Source organism: Panthera onca, chromosome A2 (genome assembly GCF_046562875.1).
Source record: "Panthera onca isolate mPanOnc1 chromosome A2, mPanOnc1 haplotype 2, whole genome shotgun sequence".
NCBI classification, from domain to species: Eukaryota; Metazoa; Chordata; class Mammalia; order Carnivora; family Felidae; genus Panthera; species Panthera onca.
This window is the reverse complement of record NC_138340.1, coordinates 105334931-105357552: the sequence shown is the minus strand read 5'-3', so window position 1 is coordinate 105357552 and position 22622 is coordinate 105334931. Positions and strand designations below refer to the sequence as shown.

Sequence of the window (22622 nt, the reverse complement as noted above, 5' to 3'; positions counted from 1 at the left end):
TCTCTCTCTCTCTCTCTCTCTCTCTCTCTCTCTCTCTCTCTCTCTCTCTGCCCTATGAGGACACAGGGAAAAAGTGACTGTCTGGGAGCCAGGAAGAGAGCTCTCACCAAGAACTGAATGGCCCTTCACCTTGATCTTGAACTTGCTACCTGCAGAATAGTAAGAAAATAAATTCCTGTTGTTTAGGACATCCAGTCTATGGTATTTTGTAATGGCAGCCTCAGCTGAGTTAAGACACACACATGAAGAAGAAGTGATTTGCAAGGGAAAAGATAATGAGTTCAGTATGGCTACATAGAGATTGAGAAGACTATGGAATATCCAAGTGGAGTTTAGGAGGGAGGATTAAGTTAAAGATACAGGTCTTAGGGTCATCAGTCATGGATAAAATTGCCCAAAGATAACACTAAGAGAAAGAAGGACAAAAAATTGGTGGATATCAACATTTTAAAAGCTTAAAAGAGAAAAGCAAATTATAGAAGACAGCATGAAAGAACTATATTTTGGTATCATTAAGTGAAGAAGACGCCATTTTTTTCCACATAATTTTTTCTTTATTTTCTTTATTTTCTTTTTTTTTTTTTCAAAATTTTATTTAAATTCTAATTAGTTAACATACAGTGCAATATTCATTTCAGGAGTAGAATTCAGTGATTCATCACTTAACATACAACACCCAGTACTCATCATAACAAATGCCTTCCTTATACCCATCACCCATCTAGCCCATACTCCACCCACATCCCTCCATCCACCCTCAGTTTGTTCTCTATCTTTAAGAGTCTCTTATGGTTTGTTTCCCTCTCTCTTTATTCTTTTCTTACCCACTCGCATATTTTCATCTGTTTTTTTTCTTAAATTCCATTTATGAGTGAAATCATATGGTATTTATCTTTCTCTGAGTTATTTCGCTTAGCATAACATACTATAGCTCCATCCATGTTGTTGCAAATGGCAATATTTTATTCGTTTTGATGGCTGCATAATATTCCAGTGTGTGTGTGTGGTGTGTGTGTGTGTGTTTATACACCACATCTTCTTTATCCATTCATCAGTTGATGGACATTTGGGCTCTTTCCATAGTTTGGCTATTGTTGACAATGCTTCTGTGAACCTTGGGGTGCATGTACCCACTTTGAATCTGTATGTTTGTATCCTTTGGGTAAATACCTAGTAATGCAATTGCTGGATCATAGGGTAGTTCTACTTTTAACTTTTTTACTAACCTCCACTCTGTTTTCTAGAGTGGCTGCACCAGTGAATAAGACCCCATTTTGATGAAAAACATATATTAGTGATGTAATGTTACTTTGTGCTTCAGATGGAGGTGGGACTATCTAGCCCTGGAGCTAACAGACTTGAGGAGCATAGTGCTGGATGGTAAGGGGAATTCATTAGTAGCTCAGCCACTCACATTGCCCCCTCAATATCCAGTTCCAAATACTCAACCATATCACACCGTTCACTCCATACACTAAAGTGATCTAACATCTGCCTTTTGCAAACAAAGACTCATTCCCTGAATAAAACCTGTATCAAGTGGAATTTAAGAGGAAAGCAAGTTGAACCAAATCCCATTACACATGAGTGACTAGTAAGTTTCTTAACTCTGTCAGAAGCATTTGTGTATTTTAGGAAGATGCTTGTTAATGCAAAATATTTCTTTCATTGTTGGTATTGTTTACTTACTTTTAAAGTAGGCAACAGAGTCACTGACCATTAAAGTAAATGCAGCACAGTTCTTATTCTTGAGGTTGCTAACGAGAAGAGGAAGGAGACACATAAAAATCAATAGCGTGAAGGACAAAGCTCTGTGGGAGAACACAGATAGATGAAGTTGGGTGGTTGGGTGAGTGCGGTACTATAGGAACTATAGTCAGATCAGTCTGCCATAACAGAATAGCACAGGCAGGGTGACATCAACAACAGAAATTTGTTTCCTCAGTGTTCTGGAGGCTGGAAATTCAAGATCAGGTTGGTTTCTGACTTTTCTCCTTGGCTGAGATATGGCCACCTTCTCACTGTGTCCTCACATGTGCAATGCCCCTTGTGGCTCCTGCTCTTCTTAAAAGGACACCAGTCCTAGTGGATTAGGGCCCCATTCATGACTTCATTTAAGCTTAATTACCTTCTTTAAGGTAATATAGTCACATTTAGAGTTAGGGCTTTAACATAAATAAATTTGGGGGTACCCAATTCAATCCATAACCCAAGGATTTGCTGAAGAGGTGAAATTTAAGCTAGTTCTGTAATCTAATTTGCTAAGAGTTCAATCCAGGTGACTTTTTTTTTTTTGAGAGAGAGACAGAGAAAGAGGGAGAGCTCAAAGAGGGGAGGGGGCAGACAGAGAGAGAGAGAGAGAGAGAGAGAGAGAATCTTAAGCAGGCCCCACACTCAACACAGAGCCTTATGCGGGACTTCGGATAATGACCTGAGCGGAAATCAAGAGTTGGATGTTCAACCAACTGAACTACCCAGGTGCTCCCCCCAAGTGACATTTTTATCGTATGTTCTCATTCACAGTGTTTCGGTTTTACAATAGTTTGATCTGTTTTTCACGCATACATTTACAGTTGAAACACAGCTTTTACACAAATCTACAACACATATTGTGGTTCTTACAAGTTCTGATGAAAGTGAAACTAAGGAGAATGATAAAAATGCCATGCAGAGAGAGAGGCGTGTTAAGTCAACAAGCAGAAATGCCTCTAGTAAGTAATGGTCTTAGTTAAAAGCTAATGACAAGTAATACCTCCCATTCATTTTCCAGAACACTAACATTATTTCAGGAATTTTTTTTTTATAAAGGTCACCTAAGATTATATAATGTGGTTTACAAATTATTCTTTTTCTTGCTAATCCATTGACTTCTTTGGTTTATATTCTAGAAAAATGATTCATGTTGTATAATGAACAAATGATATTTAAGGTGATGTCAGAGAAGCTTATGGTTGGAAGTGACCATTTTAAAGTTACATTTTATAACTCCCTGGTCGTCCAACATCTGCTCAAACTCTAAAAATATTAAGAAGCTCATTATTTCATACAGCCTTTCCTTTTCCATTCTGCTGTCTTTATAAGTCTTGTTTTATTTGATTAATATTCTGATTGTCTTTATAAAGGCCTTACAGATTTTACATTAGCTTTCTTTATGCCTTTGCCTTATGTAACATTAGCTATTCATCTTGTGAGATATCATTGCACTTGTTTATTTTGCAGAATATCATTGTAGATTACTGCAACATAGGAAAGCTGTCTTGATTTTAATTTATTCATACATCCAATTGCCTTACTAAACACTCATATTATGCTATTTTTATAGTTGGGTCTCTTTATTGGTTTTATAAATAGACAATACTTCTTGCCAATTTGTCTCTTCCTCTTTCTCATTATAATAGTATTTACAAGTTAGCCTGTATTTACAACATATTAGCTCTAGACAAATATTATTTATATATTATTCAGTCCTTTCAATAGCTATAGACAGTAACTGTTCTTATTTCCATTTTGCGGAAGTTACTAATCTGTACAGAGCCATAGATGGGTTATCTGTTCAGGCTGATAGACGTTGTAAAAGAAGAGAGATTTGAACCTGAGCAGTCTGACTATAGAGTCTCAGTTCTCAAACTTGGGTCTTCATTGTAATGGCTGGGACCTCCAGTGCAGAGTGTTTAGGCAGGGAATTATTTCTTAAAGGTTTTAATGGAAATTCTTTTCATGTTTCACCATTAAGTATGATACCACAGTAGATTTCTGCTAGAAATCCTTCATCCAGTTGAAGAATTTTCCTTTTATTTGTTGATTTCTCAGAATTCTCTTTAGTTTTAAATTAGAAGTAGTTTTTAAATTTTATCAGTTTTTCAGCATTTATTACTTGCTGCAGTTTCTGTTAATGTTTCCTTAGGCTAACTTTTTTAGAATGTTTTCAACAGAAAATGGGATCAGATCATTTTTTAACATTATTTTACACTGCATTCTTTATTATGTAATGTAATCATATAATTATGTAATATAATTCAATTAGTAGAGATACAAGTTTATTTATCCTGATGTAGTAATCTGTAACCACACTGCTGCATTTGATTTGCTAGTATTTCATTAAATGCTTATGTATTTTAATAAATAATATTGACTCGACGATTATGCCACTTCATCAAATGTTTTTAAAACTTTCATCTCTTTCTCTGCATTGCAAGAGTTTTGTAAAACAGTCTTTCCTTGATTATTTGGTAATTTTTTTCCATTAGATCATCCTTCCTGGCATCATTTTTGGGGGCGACTTTGGATTATTTTTTTTCCTTTCATGGTAATTGTTCTATCAACTCCTCTATTTTTTCTTCCACCAGTTTAATCATTTGTATTTTGAAAAAAAAAAAAATTGTTTATCTCATCAAGATCTCAGACTTCTTAGTTTAAAATTATACATAGTATGTTTGTGTAAGTTAAATTTTTCTGGGGCACCTGAGTGGCTCAGTTAGTTAAGCATCTAACTCTTGATCTCAGCTCAGGTCTTAATCCCAGGGTCATGAGTTCAAGCCCCGCATTGGACTCCATGTTGGGCATGAAGCCTACTAACATAAAATAAATAAGTAAAATATAACAAAAATTTTCTTCAGATTATCATTATGAGTTGCTCACATGTCCATTATTGACAACACTATGCTTTCTTTGCTGTGAGCCTCAGTGTATGAAGTGGTCAATAATGTTTGTTGGCTATTTCTAACTCTTAAATAAAATTATTATTTATTGTTCTTTAACTTTTATAATGTTTAATATTCTATGTTCCTTGTGTATCCAAAAAGATTACAAATCCCTTGAAGGCAGGGACTGTATGATGACTTCTTATTACCACATTGCTCCTAGTGTAATGGTATACATGCACCAGACATTAAATTACTTAACGTTAAATATAGTGGGAAGGGCAGAACATTAATAAATGTTACTTACATTTCCTTTTCTTTTTTGGTTGTTAGGTATAAAATTTCCGCCACCATCAACAGATCATTCACTGATTGGTGTGAACTTTACCCACGGTCCTCCTACTGTCAAAAAGTTCTTGGACACAACCAGTGACATCTCACGCTTCTCATTAAAATCAGTTACCTCTCAGATGAATAATTCAGAGAAAGTTATTTCCCATCAGATATCAGGTTTTGAACATGCGGATCATACTATCACTACAAATCTCAGTCTGGAGGAACTGGTAGTTTCTGTGAAACACCCAAGTTCCTTAAGCATTAACCCAAACAGTTCCCATGGTAAAGCAAAGGATGTTATACAGAGTACCATCCAAACAGAGGCAGGGGGGCATAATTCTCAAATCAACAGGTCTGCCCAAGGTTACATGCAATTTAAGGATGAGTTTACATCATCAGTTACTAGAGCCATCACTGTTTTGCCGGAAAAGCCTGGATGGACCAAAATATCAACTTGTGCTGAATCACCTTGTTTTCTTGGTGTTTCCTGTGTGCCAACCGCAGATGGTCATTTCCGATGTGGACGATGCCCCTTTGGATATTACGGAGATGGTATCAATTGCAGAGGTAGTATGAAAATTCTTTAGAAGATAGAAAGAAAACTAATTAGTTCACATTTAAGTAATTAAGAAGAGATTCTTTTTTATGTATTAATTTCTATTTACTCCATTTATTTCACCAATTTCTATTTATTTATTTATTGTTTGTGTATCCCCTCTTCACATTTCAAAAAAATTAACATGGGTGTTCCTGCATTATTTTTAGAAAGAACGTTTCTATTATATAGTACTATAAACTATATAATATAGTATAAATATGTTTTTGGGTATCTACTGTGTTCCAAGGTCTATAGAAACATTCTGTATCAATTATGTCTTATAATCCATAAAGACTCCATGTATGGAGTGTTATTTTTCCCATCATCCAGATGAGAACACAGAGCCTTAGAGGGCTAACTGACTTTCCTAGCATTAAGCAGCTAAAGAGATAAAATAAGGATGTGAATAACATTGTTGTCTGGGTTCTTTTCATCTCACAGTGGGCATTTAGTACTTTAAATTACTAATTCTGGCATATTTGCTTATTTGCATAAACTATGTTTCTCTGTATTTCTTCCAGCTCTTGAGGAAAAAACAAGTTGGGCATCACTTTAATTTTGAAAGGAGCGTTTACTTCTTTTCATAATTATCAGTATTGTTTTCCTAGATGCAACTCAAATTTTTAGCTTTAACACTGTTGAAGCTATTTTGTGTTGTTATTTTGTTATTATTGTTTTGTGTTGCTTGTGTTTTGATTTGTTTGAGACCAACTTAAGCAATAGAGCTGTTGGGATATTCCCTTGTTGTCGGTATTACTGAGAGGTACGTTTGTTTGTGTGTTTGTTTGTTTGTTTGTAGGAATAGTGATAATAATGACTTTCAGGACTTATATGTTCATAATATAAAACTCCATATTAATAACCACATACTTTTTGGTCACCTCAGAAAAACATTAAATGCCTAATAGTTAGAATATATCAAGCACTTAAAGAAGCTTAAGGAATACAAACCTGTAAACTTAAGATGTGGTCCTAGTATCTTGCTCTTTGAAATTCTGATTATTTCTGACATTTACCAGCATTTATCTGATCAGTATCTGGAACTTTATTGACCTCTGTGAAAGGACTGGAATCCCATTTCTGGTTAGCAGCCATCTTCAACATCAGGCCTCGCAAAGGGAGTAATTACCACCTATGACACTTATTTCTGACTATATTAATCATGTTCTTCAGTCACTCTAATAGTAAAACAAATATAAGGGGGAAAATAACTTTATGGATAAATGCAATGGTTATTGCTTTAATAAGCAGCATCAAAATTTTCAAATTTCAGAGATTTTTACTTTTCTTACAAGTAAGTCTATGGGCAACATGTATCAACAATTCATCCTTTTTCCTTTGATTTTTGCAGCCATTTGTAGACACCCATGTGGGAAAAGCAGGGAATGTGTTGCCCCAAACATATGCAAATGTAAACCTGGTTATGCTGGCTCTAACTGCCAAACTGGTAGGTATAGAACTCGTTAGTTTGCATAATGAATTTAATTGATAATTGATATTTCTAAAACCTGAGCTTTATTTTATACAGCTCTATGTCATCCTGATTGCAAAAACCACGGAAAATGTATTAAGCCTAACATTTGTGAATGTCCCCCAGGGCGTGCTGGAGCAACCTGTGATGAAGGTGATAATTCAAATTAAAAATCAAATAATAGAGCCAAGATAAAACACTTTTTTAAAGCTTTTTTAAAAAGATAATTCTGTTTTACTGTGTCTTTACTGATATATATTCATTAATGTTGGGGAGGATGTCTAAGATTTTTAATGTTTTCTAAAAATAATTTATTTGAAGATTTTAAAAACTTCAATTTCATTAGAAATCCAAAGAGTAATAGCTTATTTGTCCTTGGTAAAATTGTCTTCGGAAATATCTTGGATATTTGGTTTTAAGGTGCCATATCCCTACATATATTTTAGCTTCAAGTAAAGGACACCTGATTATTGAATGACTTGTCAAACATGACTCCAAGAAAGTGCTAAATACCAAATAATTAGAAGATATTAGATAGTAAAAAGAATCCTAAAAAGTGGTTTTTAAAAACATATCTATAGGCAAATAATGTTATTACTTTGGTTGAAATCTTAAGAGGGGAGTTTATTAAATGACATTTTTTAAATATTTTAAAGAAACACATTTGTTATTTTTAATATTTTAAAGAATATACTTTGATAGACAGTACAAATAATTATTAATAATCTAAGATCCACACTAAATACTTCCATGGCAAGGCAAGGTACAAAATAACAAATTAAAGTAAATCCAGAGTGAACTAATAGAAACACGTAATATCGATGACATAGGAAAATAATTATGGAAATATAGAAGTATTCTGTTTTTAGGGGAGGAGTGTGTGTCTCACTTTGCAGAAGAAACCTAAGATGGTATATTTCCATTCAGCTAACCAACAGTTTTATAAACCAAAACATGATGATGATTTGTTGGTGTTTTGAGAGTATCAACTTGTATAGTCAATCCCACAGAACTAAATTTCATAGTAAAAGCAAGCCGAGTTTATCATAAATTGCTTTTACAACACAGTTTATTGTGGCTATGATTCATAAATATAAACAGACATATTCTTAATTAGGATCTGACTTAATAACATAATTTTTGTCTGTAGAACATTGTAGTCCACCTTGTCGACATGGTGGCACCTGCTTGGCTGGAAATCTCTGCACTTGTCCTTATGGTTTTGTAGGAGCAAGGTGTGAAACAAGTAAGCAAAACTCTCTTGCAGCCTAATGTACTGAAACTGCTCCCTTTAATAGTTGATGCCTTTAATACTAAGATAAACCCAAACACTAAAAAATATACATTCCTGGGGCACCTGGGTGGCTCAGTCAATTAAGCATTCGACTTCAGCTCAGGTCATGATCTTGTAGTTCATGAGTTCAAGCCTCGTGTCAGGCTCCGTGCTCACAGCTCCGAGCCTGGAGCCTGCTTTGGATTCTGTGTCTCCCTCTTTCTCTGCCCCTCCACCACTCACGTTCTGTCTCTCTCTCAAAAATAAATAAACATTAAAAAAACAAACAAACATACATTCATGATTTATTATGACAGTTGTTATTCTGTATGCCACTGGGAACAGTGGATTCCAGTAGTAAGATAAAGTTTGTTCTTGTAAACAACTCTCTCCTTACCCTATCCATGACCATTTCTTTGAGATAATAAGAATTCCAGTTTGTTGATTTGCCTATAAGTTTATCTTGTTTATTTATACCTAAAACTATTTTCATTAGTAACTAATAATTTTCTTAAATAGCCAACTCTTATTTACCATTCAGCTCAATGATTTTCTTCTTTCCCCAACTCTATTACCAAAAAGTAACTGAATGTGACAATTGGAGACATTTAAAGCCAAAGAATAGGTTACTTTTATTTTTCTCTCTGAATTTATTTATTAGAGGATATGATTGGCAGTTATGAGCTACCTAGATAATACCCAATAACATGACCAATTCCAAGCCTAATTTAGCTTGCTTTTATTTTTATTCTATGATCTTAGTGATTTGTAACAGGCACTGTGAAAATGGAGGTGAATGTCTTACACCAGATATTTGCCAGTGCAAGCCTGGCTGGTCGGGACCTACTTGTGGTACAGGTAAAATCAGAATTTTTTTCAATGAATAAGTCAGTTAAAAAAAAATGTTAAATGCACCAATGTCCTAAACCAGCACCCAAAAGCATTAAACTAATCTGACAAGATTAGTATGAAGTTTTAATAAAAGTATCTTTTATTTTTATTCTTTTTCTTCCTGTATCAGGCCATAGAGTATATTTCAGCTTTAGTGTTATCTAGCCCAACCAGTACTTCTTTTTTTGTTTTTTATGCCTTTATATTCTCATCATCCACTTGCCTTATAATGGAGAGAAACAAATATGTGTTACATCTCAATCTTCAATCTCTTTCAAGTTTTTTTTTTATCACAACACAGACATTCTGTTTCAAGAAACATTCAAGCAGTTGAGTTAAATGACACCATCACTCTATTCCATTTCTTTATCAGAGTATCAGGCTTAATTTTTTGCCAGCAATGTTTGCAGTTATCTGTGTTTAATTTAATCCATTGTGATCTAATGACTTTTCTCAACATAAGTTTAACTTAATGTTTATAGCTTGCGAACTATGTGTGAAGCATGATCCAAGGGGAAACAAAGATCAATTTGATTTTTGCTTTGACTTCAAGTAGCATGTCATTAGTGAAGAAGACACAGGATACAATAATTTTAAATGACTGTGGTACAAGTTGGATTATAATAAGTAATGTAATTAATGCACAGTTCCTTGGAAGCAGAGAAGACAGAAATTCATTCTGGCAAGTGCAGTTTGGAAGAAGATAGTATTGAGGTAGACTTTGGAGAATGGGTAAAGTCTGAGTTGGAAAATGGAATTAAGGGTGCCTCTCAAAGGGGAACAAAGGTAAAGAAGCTAAGCAGAATGCTTTTGAGTGTGCTAGGACTTGAGCACAGTGTTCCTATTTGAATTGAGATGGAGGCCTAAAGAAGTGTATTTGAGTGGATTACAGACTGTCCAGTTAGTGCTGCTGAAATGTCTTCTAATTTCCCATCATTGTTTTCAGCTTGCAGAGGGCATTCTGAATTCTAATCATAACCTCCATATTCTTAGCTTGGTAATGTTTGTAAACTTAATGAACACACTTTCAAAGCTATTATCCACTTATTTTATTCCTCTTATGTTTGGCAAAGTCAAATTAATTATAGGTTATGGCTTTTCCTTGCAGTAAAAATAAAATATTTCATTAGGCACCATTTTGTACTTCAGTGCAGCTTTCACTTTTTAAATAATAAAACTTTTATGGTCTCTCTTCCCCCTGCTGTTCATTAGCTTTGTGTGACCCTGTTTGCCTCAATGGTGGTTCCTGTGATAAGCCAAACACTTGCTTCTGTCCAAATGGATTCTTTGGTGCGCAGTGTCAGAATGGTAATTATTCTTTCTTTATGAATACAAAGAGAAAGGCATAAACAGAACTCTGAGTAAACACAAGACAAGTCTCAAAGGGGACAGTGCTATTTTTTTCTCTCTTTCTTGTGATGTTACAGTTGTGGCTGCTTAATGACCAGATCCTGAAAATGTTTGAGTTATTATATAAAATATTTATATTTGGGGTGCCTGGGTGTCTCAGTCGGTTGAGCATCCAACTTCAGCTCAGGTCATGACCTCGCAGCTTGTGAGTTCGAGCCCCGCCTCAGGCTCTGTGCTGACAGCTCAGAGCCTGGAGCCTGCTTCAGAATCTGTGCCTCCCTCTCCCTCTGCCCCAACCCACTCGCATTCTGTCTCTGTCTCTTTCAAAAATAAATAATCATTAAAAAAAAATTTAAATAAAATACTTACATTTATTCACTATACATTAGGCTCCCAATTTTGGCACTTGTCCATGCAGTTTTGTAGGATCAAGGTGTGAACCAAATAAGCAAAATTCTCTTGGAGTCTATTGCATGCAATGGTGTCATTTTTTCTGCCCTCACAGCAAAAATGTTTGATTTATGGTCCACTAATGCCCACTATTACCTCACGATCTCTCAACATTAGTTTTATTAAACACTTGTGAAAAGTTAGCTATGCACAGCATTGGGCAAGGTGATATCAGGTCATACAGATGCATCGTTTCCCCCCTTCATGGCCTGCTATTTCAATACTTTCGCTGATATAGAAATGTGATGGATTTTTTCAGAATAATGAGCATGTCCTGAGGCTGACAGTGTAGGTATGAGTTAATGTCAATAAATGAAATTTAAAATGTATTTTCCACATCTTCGTATCTTTGAACTTTTGCAAAATGCAGAATAGATTTTTTAGTAAAACGTGTCAGAGGCTGTCCTAATTTAATTCCTAAAACGTATTCTTTTTTGGGCATGTTATACTTTGAAGTGATTTAATTTCTTTTATTTGGAGGTTGACTGGGATTCTTAGGTTGCAGACGAGGTAGAGAACAAACTACCACTGAAGTACAGGCGTAGCAAATGAGTTCCTCTAGTTAAGATTTCCTTCAAGGAACCACTTTGTGAAATGGGAAGATGTAAAAACCACGTTAAAGCAAACCTTGAAAACCAAGTGACTATTCTAACCCCATATTCTGAGTTATAGGTATAGTTTTGACTCAGAATTTAAAAGGGATATAAAAGCTGATATCTCTCATGCTCCTTGCAGTAGATGTAAGATATAGTGAGAAAATGTCTCTAAAACTTATGTGCCAGCAGTATTACTGAGAAAGGAGGAAATCTCTAAATTATTAAGTATTGAACTAAAAAGTATCTGTTGAACATATGTTAAAAGGTTTTGGAATTAGCTAGCCTCTAAAACCTCCTAGCTGGCATGGATTTTGAAATCAAAGTCTCCAGCATCAGCCTTCCTGACTTTTTAGATTTGAACCACACAGTTGCCATAAGGAGCGAGACGTACATACTGTAAGTGCATGGCTGGCTACCATGAATAATAGTACAATTGTTTTTAAGAAATGCTACAGGAGATGCAGAAGAAATAAAAAAACATTAGCTTTATTCTTATCAGATCACATCCTCTCATGAGCCTCTGTGAGCCCAAATGGTGGGAAGGGAAAATGGTATACACATTCAAAGTCACTGAATAAAAATAGGCAGAAAATGGATAAAATATTTATCCACACAAGATATTGTGTGTTCTATAGGATTTCAAATGAGGAAGATAAAAATTGAACTAGAGACATAACGAAAGAGTTAAACTACTCCATTCATAATCAAGGCTTATAATGTGTCACTGGAGAGTTGTTTAAATACATTTTATATCCTTCAAATCCTTGAATGTCATGAGTCCATTCCACATGATAGGTGAGGCTGGATTACTTAGCTCCCTTTGGAGTCTCATGGAATATCTGTGTGAGGCCTAGAGAATATGTAGGTATATATGTAGGTGGATTTTCTCCTAAACTTCCTTTTCCTAAAATGGGACTAGATGTGGAGAAGATCAAACCTTTATATTAATATATAATCTCTTTATATTACTTTATTTACATATGTTTTGTTGTGTAAATGTAGTATTTATCTCTACACTCAAGTTTTGTGGTATGAATGAGTATTGATTATAGCAAGGTTACCCATTATATATTGGTTTTTTCTTTTTGTTTTAGTTTTAAATTTCTAACCATAAGTATTTCCTACTGTGTTTTTGCAATAGAACAAATACATTTTTTTTCTAATACTAGAAATGATCGTAAGTTGTAGGAAGCAGAAAATGTACTTTTTATAAAAAGTACCAAATAAACACCAGAGAAAGTAGACTGAAGCATTAATCAGAAAAGGTTCAAACTAAAAGAGTGGAAATTATCCATTTGCTAAAATCATTCAGTTATTTTGTTTTTATACATAAAGTACTAAACTATTTTCAGTTTTGAATCCATTTGAAATTAGTTGATTTCTTTTCTTAGACTGGAAATAAAGTAGCTATTAAAGATGGATCTAATTCAAAACTGGGAATTAGTCTACGATAGCCTTGTTACCAAAATCAGTTAATTTGACATTTGTTTTTAAAATACAAACTAAAATCCATTTAATTATCATTTAGAAAAAAAAATAAATTTCTATTTAGGCAGGTTTGCCTATGTATTATTTTTTTAAATAAAGGCATTTATTGTCATATCTGCAAGAAACATGAAGCAATGTAAATCTTCTCATAAAAGATGATAAATATTAACTTCTGAATTCCATGAAGCAGAAGCATATACATAGAAGATACTAGTACAATGTAGTCAAGGTTATCTGATAAATATTCCTAACAAAGCCAGGGATTTATTGTTAAAAGGATTTTTTCACTAACTTTTTATAGGAGTAAGTCACATACTAAGCTCTGCCTTTATGACCTCAGTTAGGTATTCAAAAGTCAACTAAAAATTATTTTCTAAAAATCATATGATATATTGTTGGGATTTTTCTATTTTCCACAGGAATAGGTACATTTCTTATTTTGAGCTAGGTTATGACTCACTTTCTTGGTTCTGCCTGGATCATTTTACTCTTTACTTCTCAGAAAGGTGAATCATAAGATAAGGTTTGTGATTTAAGCACTATAATATCAAAGATGCCATTTGTTATGAATACTTCATCAATACCTTTCAAGTTGTGCTAATCCACTAGCTGCTTAAAGCTATAAGCATTGGATTTTATGATTTAGAAAGGATAGTGTTAATGACTTGCAGATGTGATCTTTTATTTTAATAGCACATTTCTCTGCCTTATGGCCCCATAGATAACAAGCACATGATGCAATATGTAATATATAATAATTGAATATGGAGTATTCTCAGATTGCTGCCATGTGTTCTTTTAGCTATCTGTCACCCTCCCTGTAAGAATGGTGGCCGCTGCATGAGAAATAATGTGTGCGCCTGTCGTGAAGGATACACTGGTAGGAGATGCCAAAAAAGTAAGATACCACTAAATATGTTTTTTAACTACAGGTAAAGCAAACACATTAAATAGCTAAACTATTGCCATTTGAGGGCTGATATTTCATGCTTTTACCTTAAGGTATCTGTGATCCCATGTGCATGAATGGAGGAAAATGTGTAGGACCAAACATTTGCTCTTGTCCTTCTGGTTGGAGAGGGAAACAATGCAACACACGTAAGAAGAATACTCTTAAAAAAATTTTTTTTATGTTTATTTGCTTTAAACATTAAAGAGAGAGACAGAGTATAAGTGGAGGGAGGTGCAGAGAGAGAGGGACACATAGAATCTGAAGTAGGCTCCAGGCTCTGAGCTGTCAGCACAGAGCCCAAAACGGAACCCAAACTTCACAAACCCGTGAGATCATGACCTGAGCCGAAGTCGGACACTTAACCATCTGAGCCACCCAGGAGCCCCAAGAGGAATACTCTTAAATGCTACAGCCACATGAGAACATCAAGCAGAATTTACTACACAGGGCATTTTCTTTGTTTTTTTGTTTTGTTTTGTTTTTATTTTTGATTCTTTGTTCCTACTTTAGGGGATTTTTTTGTGAACTGGAGTGAAATGCCAACTGCTCTGAATTCATTTCTTCAGGCTAGCAGAGAAAGAGGATATGCTGTATTTTCCAGTCTGTCCACTGTGCTTGCCACGATAAATGACAAGTTCTTTAAGTCCTGTCTCCCTCTCTAAGGAAGGGTCAGGGGAAGGTGTAAAAAATTCCTGATTCCGGGGCACCTGGGTGGCTGGGTTGAGCGTCCAGCTTTGACTGAGGTCATGATCTCACGGTTTGTGAGTTCGAGCCCTACCTCGGGCTCTCCACTGTCAGCACAGGGCCAACTTCAGATCTTCTGTTCCCCTCTCTCTCTCTGCCCCTCCCCCACTCACGTGCTCTCTCTCAAAAATAAAAATAAATCGTTAAAAAAAAAATTACAGATTCCATGACTGCATCTCAGACCAACCAATTCAGAACCTTCCAAGGTGGGTCACACTACTTTCAACTCTGGCTGGTTTTAGAGTTGGTAACAGCTCTCCTCATTCAAACGTTTCGTTTTTTCCCCTTTTTATAAATTACTCTATAAAATTAGCAGCTATTATAATGTGCTGGTCAAGGTGAAAAATAAGACCTAACACCAACGTCCCACAAATTGAGGAAAAGTTAAATCACGATGCATTCAATCAGTGGAACATTATACAACCATTAAAATCACCTTATTCAGGGGGCGCCTGGGTGGCTCAGTCGGTTAAGCGTCCGACTTCAGCTCAGGTCACGATCTCGCGGTCCGTGAGTTCGAGCCCCGCGTCAGGCTCTGGGCTGATGGCTCAGAGCCTGGAGCCTGTTTCCGATTCTGTGCCTCCCTCTCTCTGCCCCTCCCCCGTTCATGCTCTGTCTCTCTCTGTCTCAAAAATAAATAAACGTTAAAAAAATAAAATAAAATAAAATCACCTTATTCAAGAATCAGCAGTGACATTGGAAAATGTTCTTGATAAAATGTTAAGGGAAAAGCTCCTTTAAGTCATTAACTTTTAACTGTTTCTCTTTTTTTTCTTCAGTGAAATGTTTTGTGTTTTATGTGAGTACTTGACTGGCAAATTAAATTGTTAACTTGTTTGTATTTCTATTTGCAGCTATCTGCTTTCAGAAATGTAAAAATGGTGGTGAATGTATAGCTCCCAGTATATGCCACTGTCCTACCGCATGGGAAGGAGTGCAGTGTCAAATACGTAAGCCTACAAAATTTGTTTTTTACTCTATGTTCTGAACCTGAATCTGTTACAGTTATTAAACAAAGTGTAATGTGAGGAGAAATCATAGAGAAAAAAAAAATCCCATAATGCTTATACACTAAAAAAAAAGGGTTTTGGAAATAAAAGGAAATCTTCATTCATTGTTATATCCATTTAAAAGAAGAAAATTTGGTAAAATATGTTAATATTTTGTGTGACACAGATAACTCCAAATTATGGTCTCTGGGCTGCCTTGGAAGTTCTCTCAGGTGTGAAGAAGGTTTTTATCATAAACTTTAAATATTTTTTCAGATTATGAGAAAAATACATACCACTCATGAAAATCATGGAAAATATGAAAAAGTTCCAAAAACTAAATTGTCCCACATTCTACCATCCAAAAGAAATTCCTGTTGTGATTTTAGTATTTTAATATATTTCCCTTTTGTTTTAGTTAAAAATTTTACATTCATGGGGCCTCAGGGTATTGAGGAAGATCAATGATCTAATATTGAAATTTATGAAAACTTGAAATAACATGTTAAAATATTAACAAAGATTAGCTTCATGAGAAAATCTGGAAGTCTCCCCCTCCAAATATTTTCAATTGATCAATAATTATATCATCTTAAAACTGGTGATCCAAGTGTATTGTAAACTGAAATTATATAGTTGCAAAATGACCATGTGTTTTTACAAAAAATACCTGCCCTGCTTTTTGATGTCTTATGAACCACACTTGTTTCCATATATCACAGATTTCGCATATAATTTTCATGACTTTTAGAGTGTATTTTATTAGTAAGTGCTATTACAATTTATACATTTTTCATCTTAGGAAAATATTATCAAAGAATTCACTTCTAATACTTAAGAAATATGTGCTCAAAAATCACTAATTCTCATTGGGAGTTATATGCGATTAAATGGTAGAAAAAAGAGCCATCACCCTTAATTTGGGCTGCTTATTCTGGAGACAGGTCTTTGTGGACCATGAAAGAGAATGATGAGATATTAGAAGCACGTTAATGTGGAAACGTGCTCCAGTAAGTGTGGATTGAGGTACTCTGAGTACAGCCTGAAGATGTGCACTTTATTTTTGCACCTTGCAGCACTTCTGTGTGAATTTTTCAAAGTCCTTTTCCTCAAAATACTTAATTTCCAACTTCCAGAAACTCTATATATTGACATTATTTGACCAAGATGTCTGACTGCCGTCTGCTGGAGAGCTATTGTAACAAATATGCAAATCTATGATGTCTGTGGTGTGAAAAGTACTCCCTCAGCTGTGGGGCTTTGTGTATTGCACAGCCTGCCCAGCTACACATGGCATCACTGATAAAAACGTAATCTTTTAATGCTGCACTTCCACCAAAGAGAATATTGTTCTTGAATTTTGCAAGCTTTCAATATGAACTCTGGAAGCAGATACCTCTCTCGTGAAAAATAACTGTATTGTATGTAATTTTATATTATACGTATTTTCACTTAATATGACTTAAAAGCATTTTCTGTGTCCTTCAACACATAACTTTGAATGAAATATTATATAATCTATGCCACTGTATGTATATCTATTCTATATATATAATATATAGATAGATAATTCACTTGACTTTTTCCCTTATGTTGAACATTGTAGTCATTTACAAGTTATTACTATAATAAGCATTTTCTTTCTATAAGTAGGTAGGTAGATAGATGATAATATAGGTGGATACATTAGGTAGATGATAGATAACTAGACTGATATTGAATTATATTGAGATATAGATGATAGGTATTTTTAAATTTCATGAGAGATTCTGAGGAAGAAATTGCTGGTGTAAAAATCTTTAGGAAGTTTCTAATACAGTTGTTTCACATTAAACTTCCAATGATAGCATATTAAATTGTCAGTTTTCTATACACTGGCCAGTACTGCATTGTGTCTTTTAAATCTTTGCTAAATTATTAAGCAAATTATGAATGCTTATATTACTGATTTGAATCTCCTCTCTAAAGAAAACAAAAACATATAGCCACTGTTTAAAAGGTAGCCAATGAAAATTTTGTTTGCTTTAATAATATCTTTATAGAATTGTGAAACTGTTGAGTTTTGGGTGTTTTGTTTTTTGATGTGTATGAGTACGTGTGTCTGTGTGTTTTGGCTGCACAAGAATGGGAGTACCCTTGGTCATTCATAAAATCTTAATGACCATGCTTCAGACCACCAGAAGAGAATATGTCACAAGCATTTGTGTCAAAGAATGGTCATTGTAATTTTTTTTATATTCCAGCAATTTGCAAACAAAAGTGTCTTTATGGAGGCAGATGTGTATTTCCTAATGTGTGTTCTTGTCGCAATGGATATTCTGGACCCAAATGTGAAAAGAAAGTACAGGTATTTTAAATTTTAAATGGAAAATAAATATTAGATATTGCTATCTGCTATCTACTCAGATATTTTGCTTAGCAATTGACATCTATGTGTTATTGTTTGATTTTCATTGATTTCCAAATAAAAAACATGCACAGATTTACTATTTGCCTCTGAAACTAAAAACAGTATCGTTTTTGTGTCATTGTAGAGTTACCTTATTATTCAAAATTCTGATGTTCACTTAAAGGATTTCAATGTGTAGATATGACTTTCAAGTGTAATACTATTCTATTTTATGGCACTGGAACTGAAAGAGAATAATATTCCTCAAAATGGACTTAAGACACCACAAATATTTTTTTATATATAATTTATTGTCAAATTGGTTCCATACAACACCCAGTGCTCATCCGAACAGGTGCCCTCCTCAATCCCCATCACCCACTTTCCCCTCCCCCCCCACCCCCATCAACCCTCAGTTTGTTCTCAGTATTTAAGAGTCTCTTATGGTTTGCCTCCTTCCCTCTCTGTAACTTGTTTTTTTTTCCCCCTTCCCTTCCCCCCTGATCTTCTGTTAAGTTTCTCAGGATCTACATATGAGTGAAACCATATGGTATCTGTCTTTCTCTGTGTGACTTATTTCACTTAGCATAACACTCTCCGGCTCCATCCACGTTGCTACAAAGGGCCATATTTCATTCTTTCTCATTGCCAAGTAGTATTCCATTGTATATATAAACCATATCTTCTTTATCCATTCGTCAGTTGATGGACATTTAGGCTCTTTCCATAACTTGGCTATTGTTGAAAGTGCTGCTATAAACATTGGGATACAAGTGCCCCTATGCATCAGTACTCTTGTATCCCTTGGGTAAATTCCTAGCAGTGCTATTGCTGGGTCATAGGGTAGGTCTATTTTTAATTTTCTGAGGAACTTCCACACTGCTTTCCAGAGCGGCTGCACCAGTTTGCATTCCCACCAACAGTGCAAGAGGGTTCCCATTTCTCCACATCCTCTCCAGCATCTATAGTCTCCTGATTTGTTCATTTTGGCCACTCTGACTGGCGTGAGGTGGTATCTGAGTGTGGTTTTGATTTGTATTTCCCTGATGAGGAGTGACGTTGAGCATCTTTTCATGTGCCTGTGGCCATCTGGATGTCTTCTTTAGGAAAGAAGACACCACAAATATTTGACACCACACTATTTGACACCACAAATTTGGTCACATACTAGATAAAAAGACTGCCCTCACCCCTCCCTCTAGTTTATTTAAATCGACCACTTTTAAATCCACTGCTTCACTGATTTGAGGATGTGTTGTGTGCCACAAAAGCCTTATCTGTCCTCACTCTTTTCCTAGATAGTAGTTCTTGCTCTTTATTTGCTCCCTGTTAAAATCTGTTTCAGGGAAAGCAATAAAAAACTCTTCATATCATTAGGATTAGGATTTATTTTTACTTAAGAAATCAAGAAAGCAAAGGAAAAATAGACACTTTCTTAGAGTTCCTGAAATTGCCCCACACTTCCTTAGAAGGCTAGTGCTACATAAACATCTTTTTAAAAAGTTTCTGTGATCAAATCTGTGCTAAGATTAAACTGTATTTTATTTTGTCTCCAATCTTAAATTTCTAAATATCAACAGCCAAGGAATTTTTCAGTCCTAATTCCTACATGTACAAGGGTAGTGCTAATCTCTCTCTCTCTCTCTCTCTCTCTCACACACACACACACACACACACACACACACACACACACACAAATGCAGCAGAGCTCTCAAAAATCTCTTAATGTTAATCTGTATTAGGTTTTTGTTTAATGTTTACTTATTTATTTTGAGAAAAAGAGAGGCAGAGAGAGAGAGGGAAAGAGAGAATCCTAAGCAGACTCCACGCTGTCAGCACAGTCCCGACATGGGGCCAAAATCCAGAGCCAGATGCTTAACCAACTGAGCCACCCAGGCACCCCTAATCTGTATTGGTTTTAATTTTAAAAGCAATTGTATGCTATTTAGCACTTCAGAAAGCCCAAGGGTTGTGAGTATCAACGTATCCTGGAGTACTGTAATTTGAAAAATGATAAGGAATTTTCTTTTTGAAGTGTGATACTGGATCAGTCTAGCTTAGAGGCAAAGTGGACGTGCACATGTGTTTCTCTTTGCACTGGTATCCATCCTGGTTGGATATGGCCTCCATTTTGAAAACACAAACAAAAACAAAAACAAGTTCATAACAGTACTGTGGTTTGAAAGCTATTGAGTGCCTGTTTGATCAGCTGTTGTTGAGAACAATAAAAACAATAAAAATGTGAATTCCCTGGTTCAAAGGCAGCTTTTACACATGTATTATTTCATTTTATTTGAGATTTTTATGGCACAGAAAGTTCCATGAGCTCAAAAGCTTTCAACTCCACTTTGACATACTAAATTAGGTGATTTCTCTGTAATATATTTTTATCTATTTCTTTACTACCTGAATCCTTCCTCAGATAATCATTTCCTCTAATGGGCACGCTTCTCAGAGTGCACCTGGAGCCATTTTAAGGAAGGAAAGAACAGAGAGTCATGGAGAAGGAATAGGAAAACAAAATGAGACTAGCTCAGGGACCACATGTCCTGAATACTATAACCTGTTCGTCCAAATTCTTGACTTCAATTCTCACTTGAGCTTTATTCTGTTGTTCATTGGTGTCATTGCTTTTATTTATTTATTTATTTACTTACTTACTTACTTACTTATTTATTTTTCCTTGGGCTCCAAAACATAGGTTAAAAAACAAATTTTTAGGCAGGAAAAAAATAATAAAACAACTACCGTTTTGGGTATTCAGAACCCTCCCTGGCTCCTCCCAGCTCCCTTCAGGCTTACCTTCCTGGCCCTTCTTCAAGCATCCTGAGGTAGTGAGGGGAAAAAAGAAATGGAAGATAGTGATTAGGTTGGGTTGCTAGAATTTCAATGAAAACAACAGCAGAGAATTACTAGCCAGAAACAAAGAATACAAAGAAAGGAGAAATGGGCAAAAGAGGGCTAAAGAGGGGTAGGTAGCTTTGAGAGGCCTCAGAACTTGCTGCCCAGCTGCTAATTACATTTAGCATTGGACCTGCCACTTGTTCACTCTGTGACCTTCAGCAAGATATTGAACCCCTCTAAGTCTCAGCTTCTTCATCTGTCATATGGTGCTAATAACACCTAATCATAGGGTTGTTAAAGGACTAACTATGTTAACATATGTGCCTGGTGTGTAGAAAACACTATGTCAGTTTGTTACTGGTTATTACATTGAATAGAGGAATAGAGAGCCATGGAGAAGGAAAAGGATGAGGAAAAAGACTGGAGAGAAATGTTGCAACGCATTGAAAACAGTCTTTTCCTGAAGGATATCAGGAAAAAACGTGCTTGGTTTTATTGAGCAGGGATGTTTCTTGAATGTAATTTTTCTTCAAGGTGGAGTCATGTAATATCCAAGCTCCATTTAGTCACAACTATTTTGATACTTAAATATAATCTGGGCGCACCTGGGTGGCTCAGTCGGTTAAGTGTCCAACTTCGGCTCAGGTCATAATCTCACGGTTCGTGGGTTTGAGCTCTGTGTCAGGCTCTGTGCTGTCAGCTCAGAGCTTGGAGCCTGCTGTGGATTGTGTGTCTCCCTCTCTGCCTCTCCCCTGCTTGTGTTCTTTCTCTTTCTCAAAAATAAATAAACATTAAAAGAATTAAATAAATAAGTAAGATCTGGATTAGACCTCAGTTTTATGAAAGCAGTATTTAGTCTCTAGTAGCAAATGTAGAACCAAAAGCTTTATGTATCACGTCAGCGAGGAAGAGGTAGCAAACAATGAATAAAGGTCAAGTGGTTTTCCTGTATTCATTCAAACTTGGTTTCCCACTTCTTACTACAGACAAAACGCCATTAATATCAAGTATATCACAAGCCTGTCTTAAGAATGGAAATTTTATTCAGAAAAAGTTGAAGATAACTACTTGAAGTTTATTTGAACATCATTTTTAAAATTAGTTTGAAGACTGAAGAAACTAATCAAATGTAGAATGCTGTTATCTGGTCATTGTTAGAGAAAAGCAAAGAAGAAATCCAGGTCATTTGAATTGACTTTGAAATGTGATTTGATATTTACATATTGAGATGATGCATCTGATATTCAAGACATTCACATTATCTAATAAACTGAGTATCTCCCAATTCTTACCGTGATGGTTGGTGTCTTTATCATTAGGGATCAGTCAGCATAACAGAAACCATGTGATGTACCCAGATATAAAGTATTTAAAGCAGAATTAGGAAATCTCAGGATTGTTGGAAGGGTTGGGGGTAAGGGTGGGGACAGGAGGAGGTAGAGGTCGGGAAAGCAACTGCTGAAGGTCAGAGAGGTTGTTCTTGAAGATGTTAGCCTAAAGCACCAAGCAGATTTCAGCTTTCTTGGAGCTGCTGCAATACTTGACAGTCTTCAAAAACTCCACTGACTGTCTCAAGCTGTCATTACAGAAAATTTGCTGGGAAGCCACTGT

At 35.4% G+C, this 22622-nt stretch overlaps 1 protein-coding gene across 5 annotated transcripts in view; it reads left to right on the top strand.

Moving 5' to 3' along the window:
- Nucleotides 1–22302, top strand: part of VWDE (von Willebrand factor D and EGF domains) — a 78161-nt gene extending 55859 nt beyond the window's left edge. For 2 of the 5 annotated variants that reach the window (XM_078441858.2, XM_078441834.2), the window contains 12 exons: nucleotides 2574–2711; nucleotides 4974–5543; nucleotides 6926–7021; nucleotides 7103–7198; nucleotides 8196–8291; nucleotides 9081–9176; nucleotides 10422–10517; nucleotides 13896–13991; nucleotides 14096–14191; nucleotides 15644–15739; nucleotides 18022–18125; nucleotides 21998–22302. In XM_078441858.2, the coding sequence (XP_078297984.2) occupies nucleotides 2574–2711; nucleotides 4974–5543; nucleotides 6926–7021; nucleotides 7103–7198; nucleotides 8196–8291; nucleotides 9081–9176; nucleotides 10422–10517; nucleotides 13896–13991; nucleotides 14096–14191; nucleotides 15644–15739; nucleotides 18022–18125; nucleotides 21998–22012 (1595 nt within the window). In that variant the 3' untranslated portion in view covers nucleotides 22013–22302. Of the gene's footprint in view, nucleotides 1–2573; nucleotides 2712–4973; nucleotides 5544–6095; nucleotides 6338–6925; nucleotides 7022–7102; nucleotides 7199–8195; nucleotides 8292–9080; nucleotides 9177–10421; nucleotides 10518–13895; nucleotides 13992–14095; nucleotides 14192–14950; nucleotides 14996–15643; nucleotides 15740–18021; nucleotides 18126–21997 lie in introns of those variants that run through there. The other 3 variants (XM_078441842.2, XM_078441840.2, XR_013553565.2) reach the window with 3 other exon arrangements.
- The last annotated feature ends 320 nt before the right edge of the window (nucleotides 22303–22622 follow it).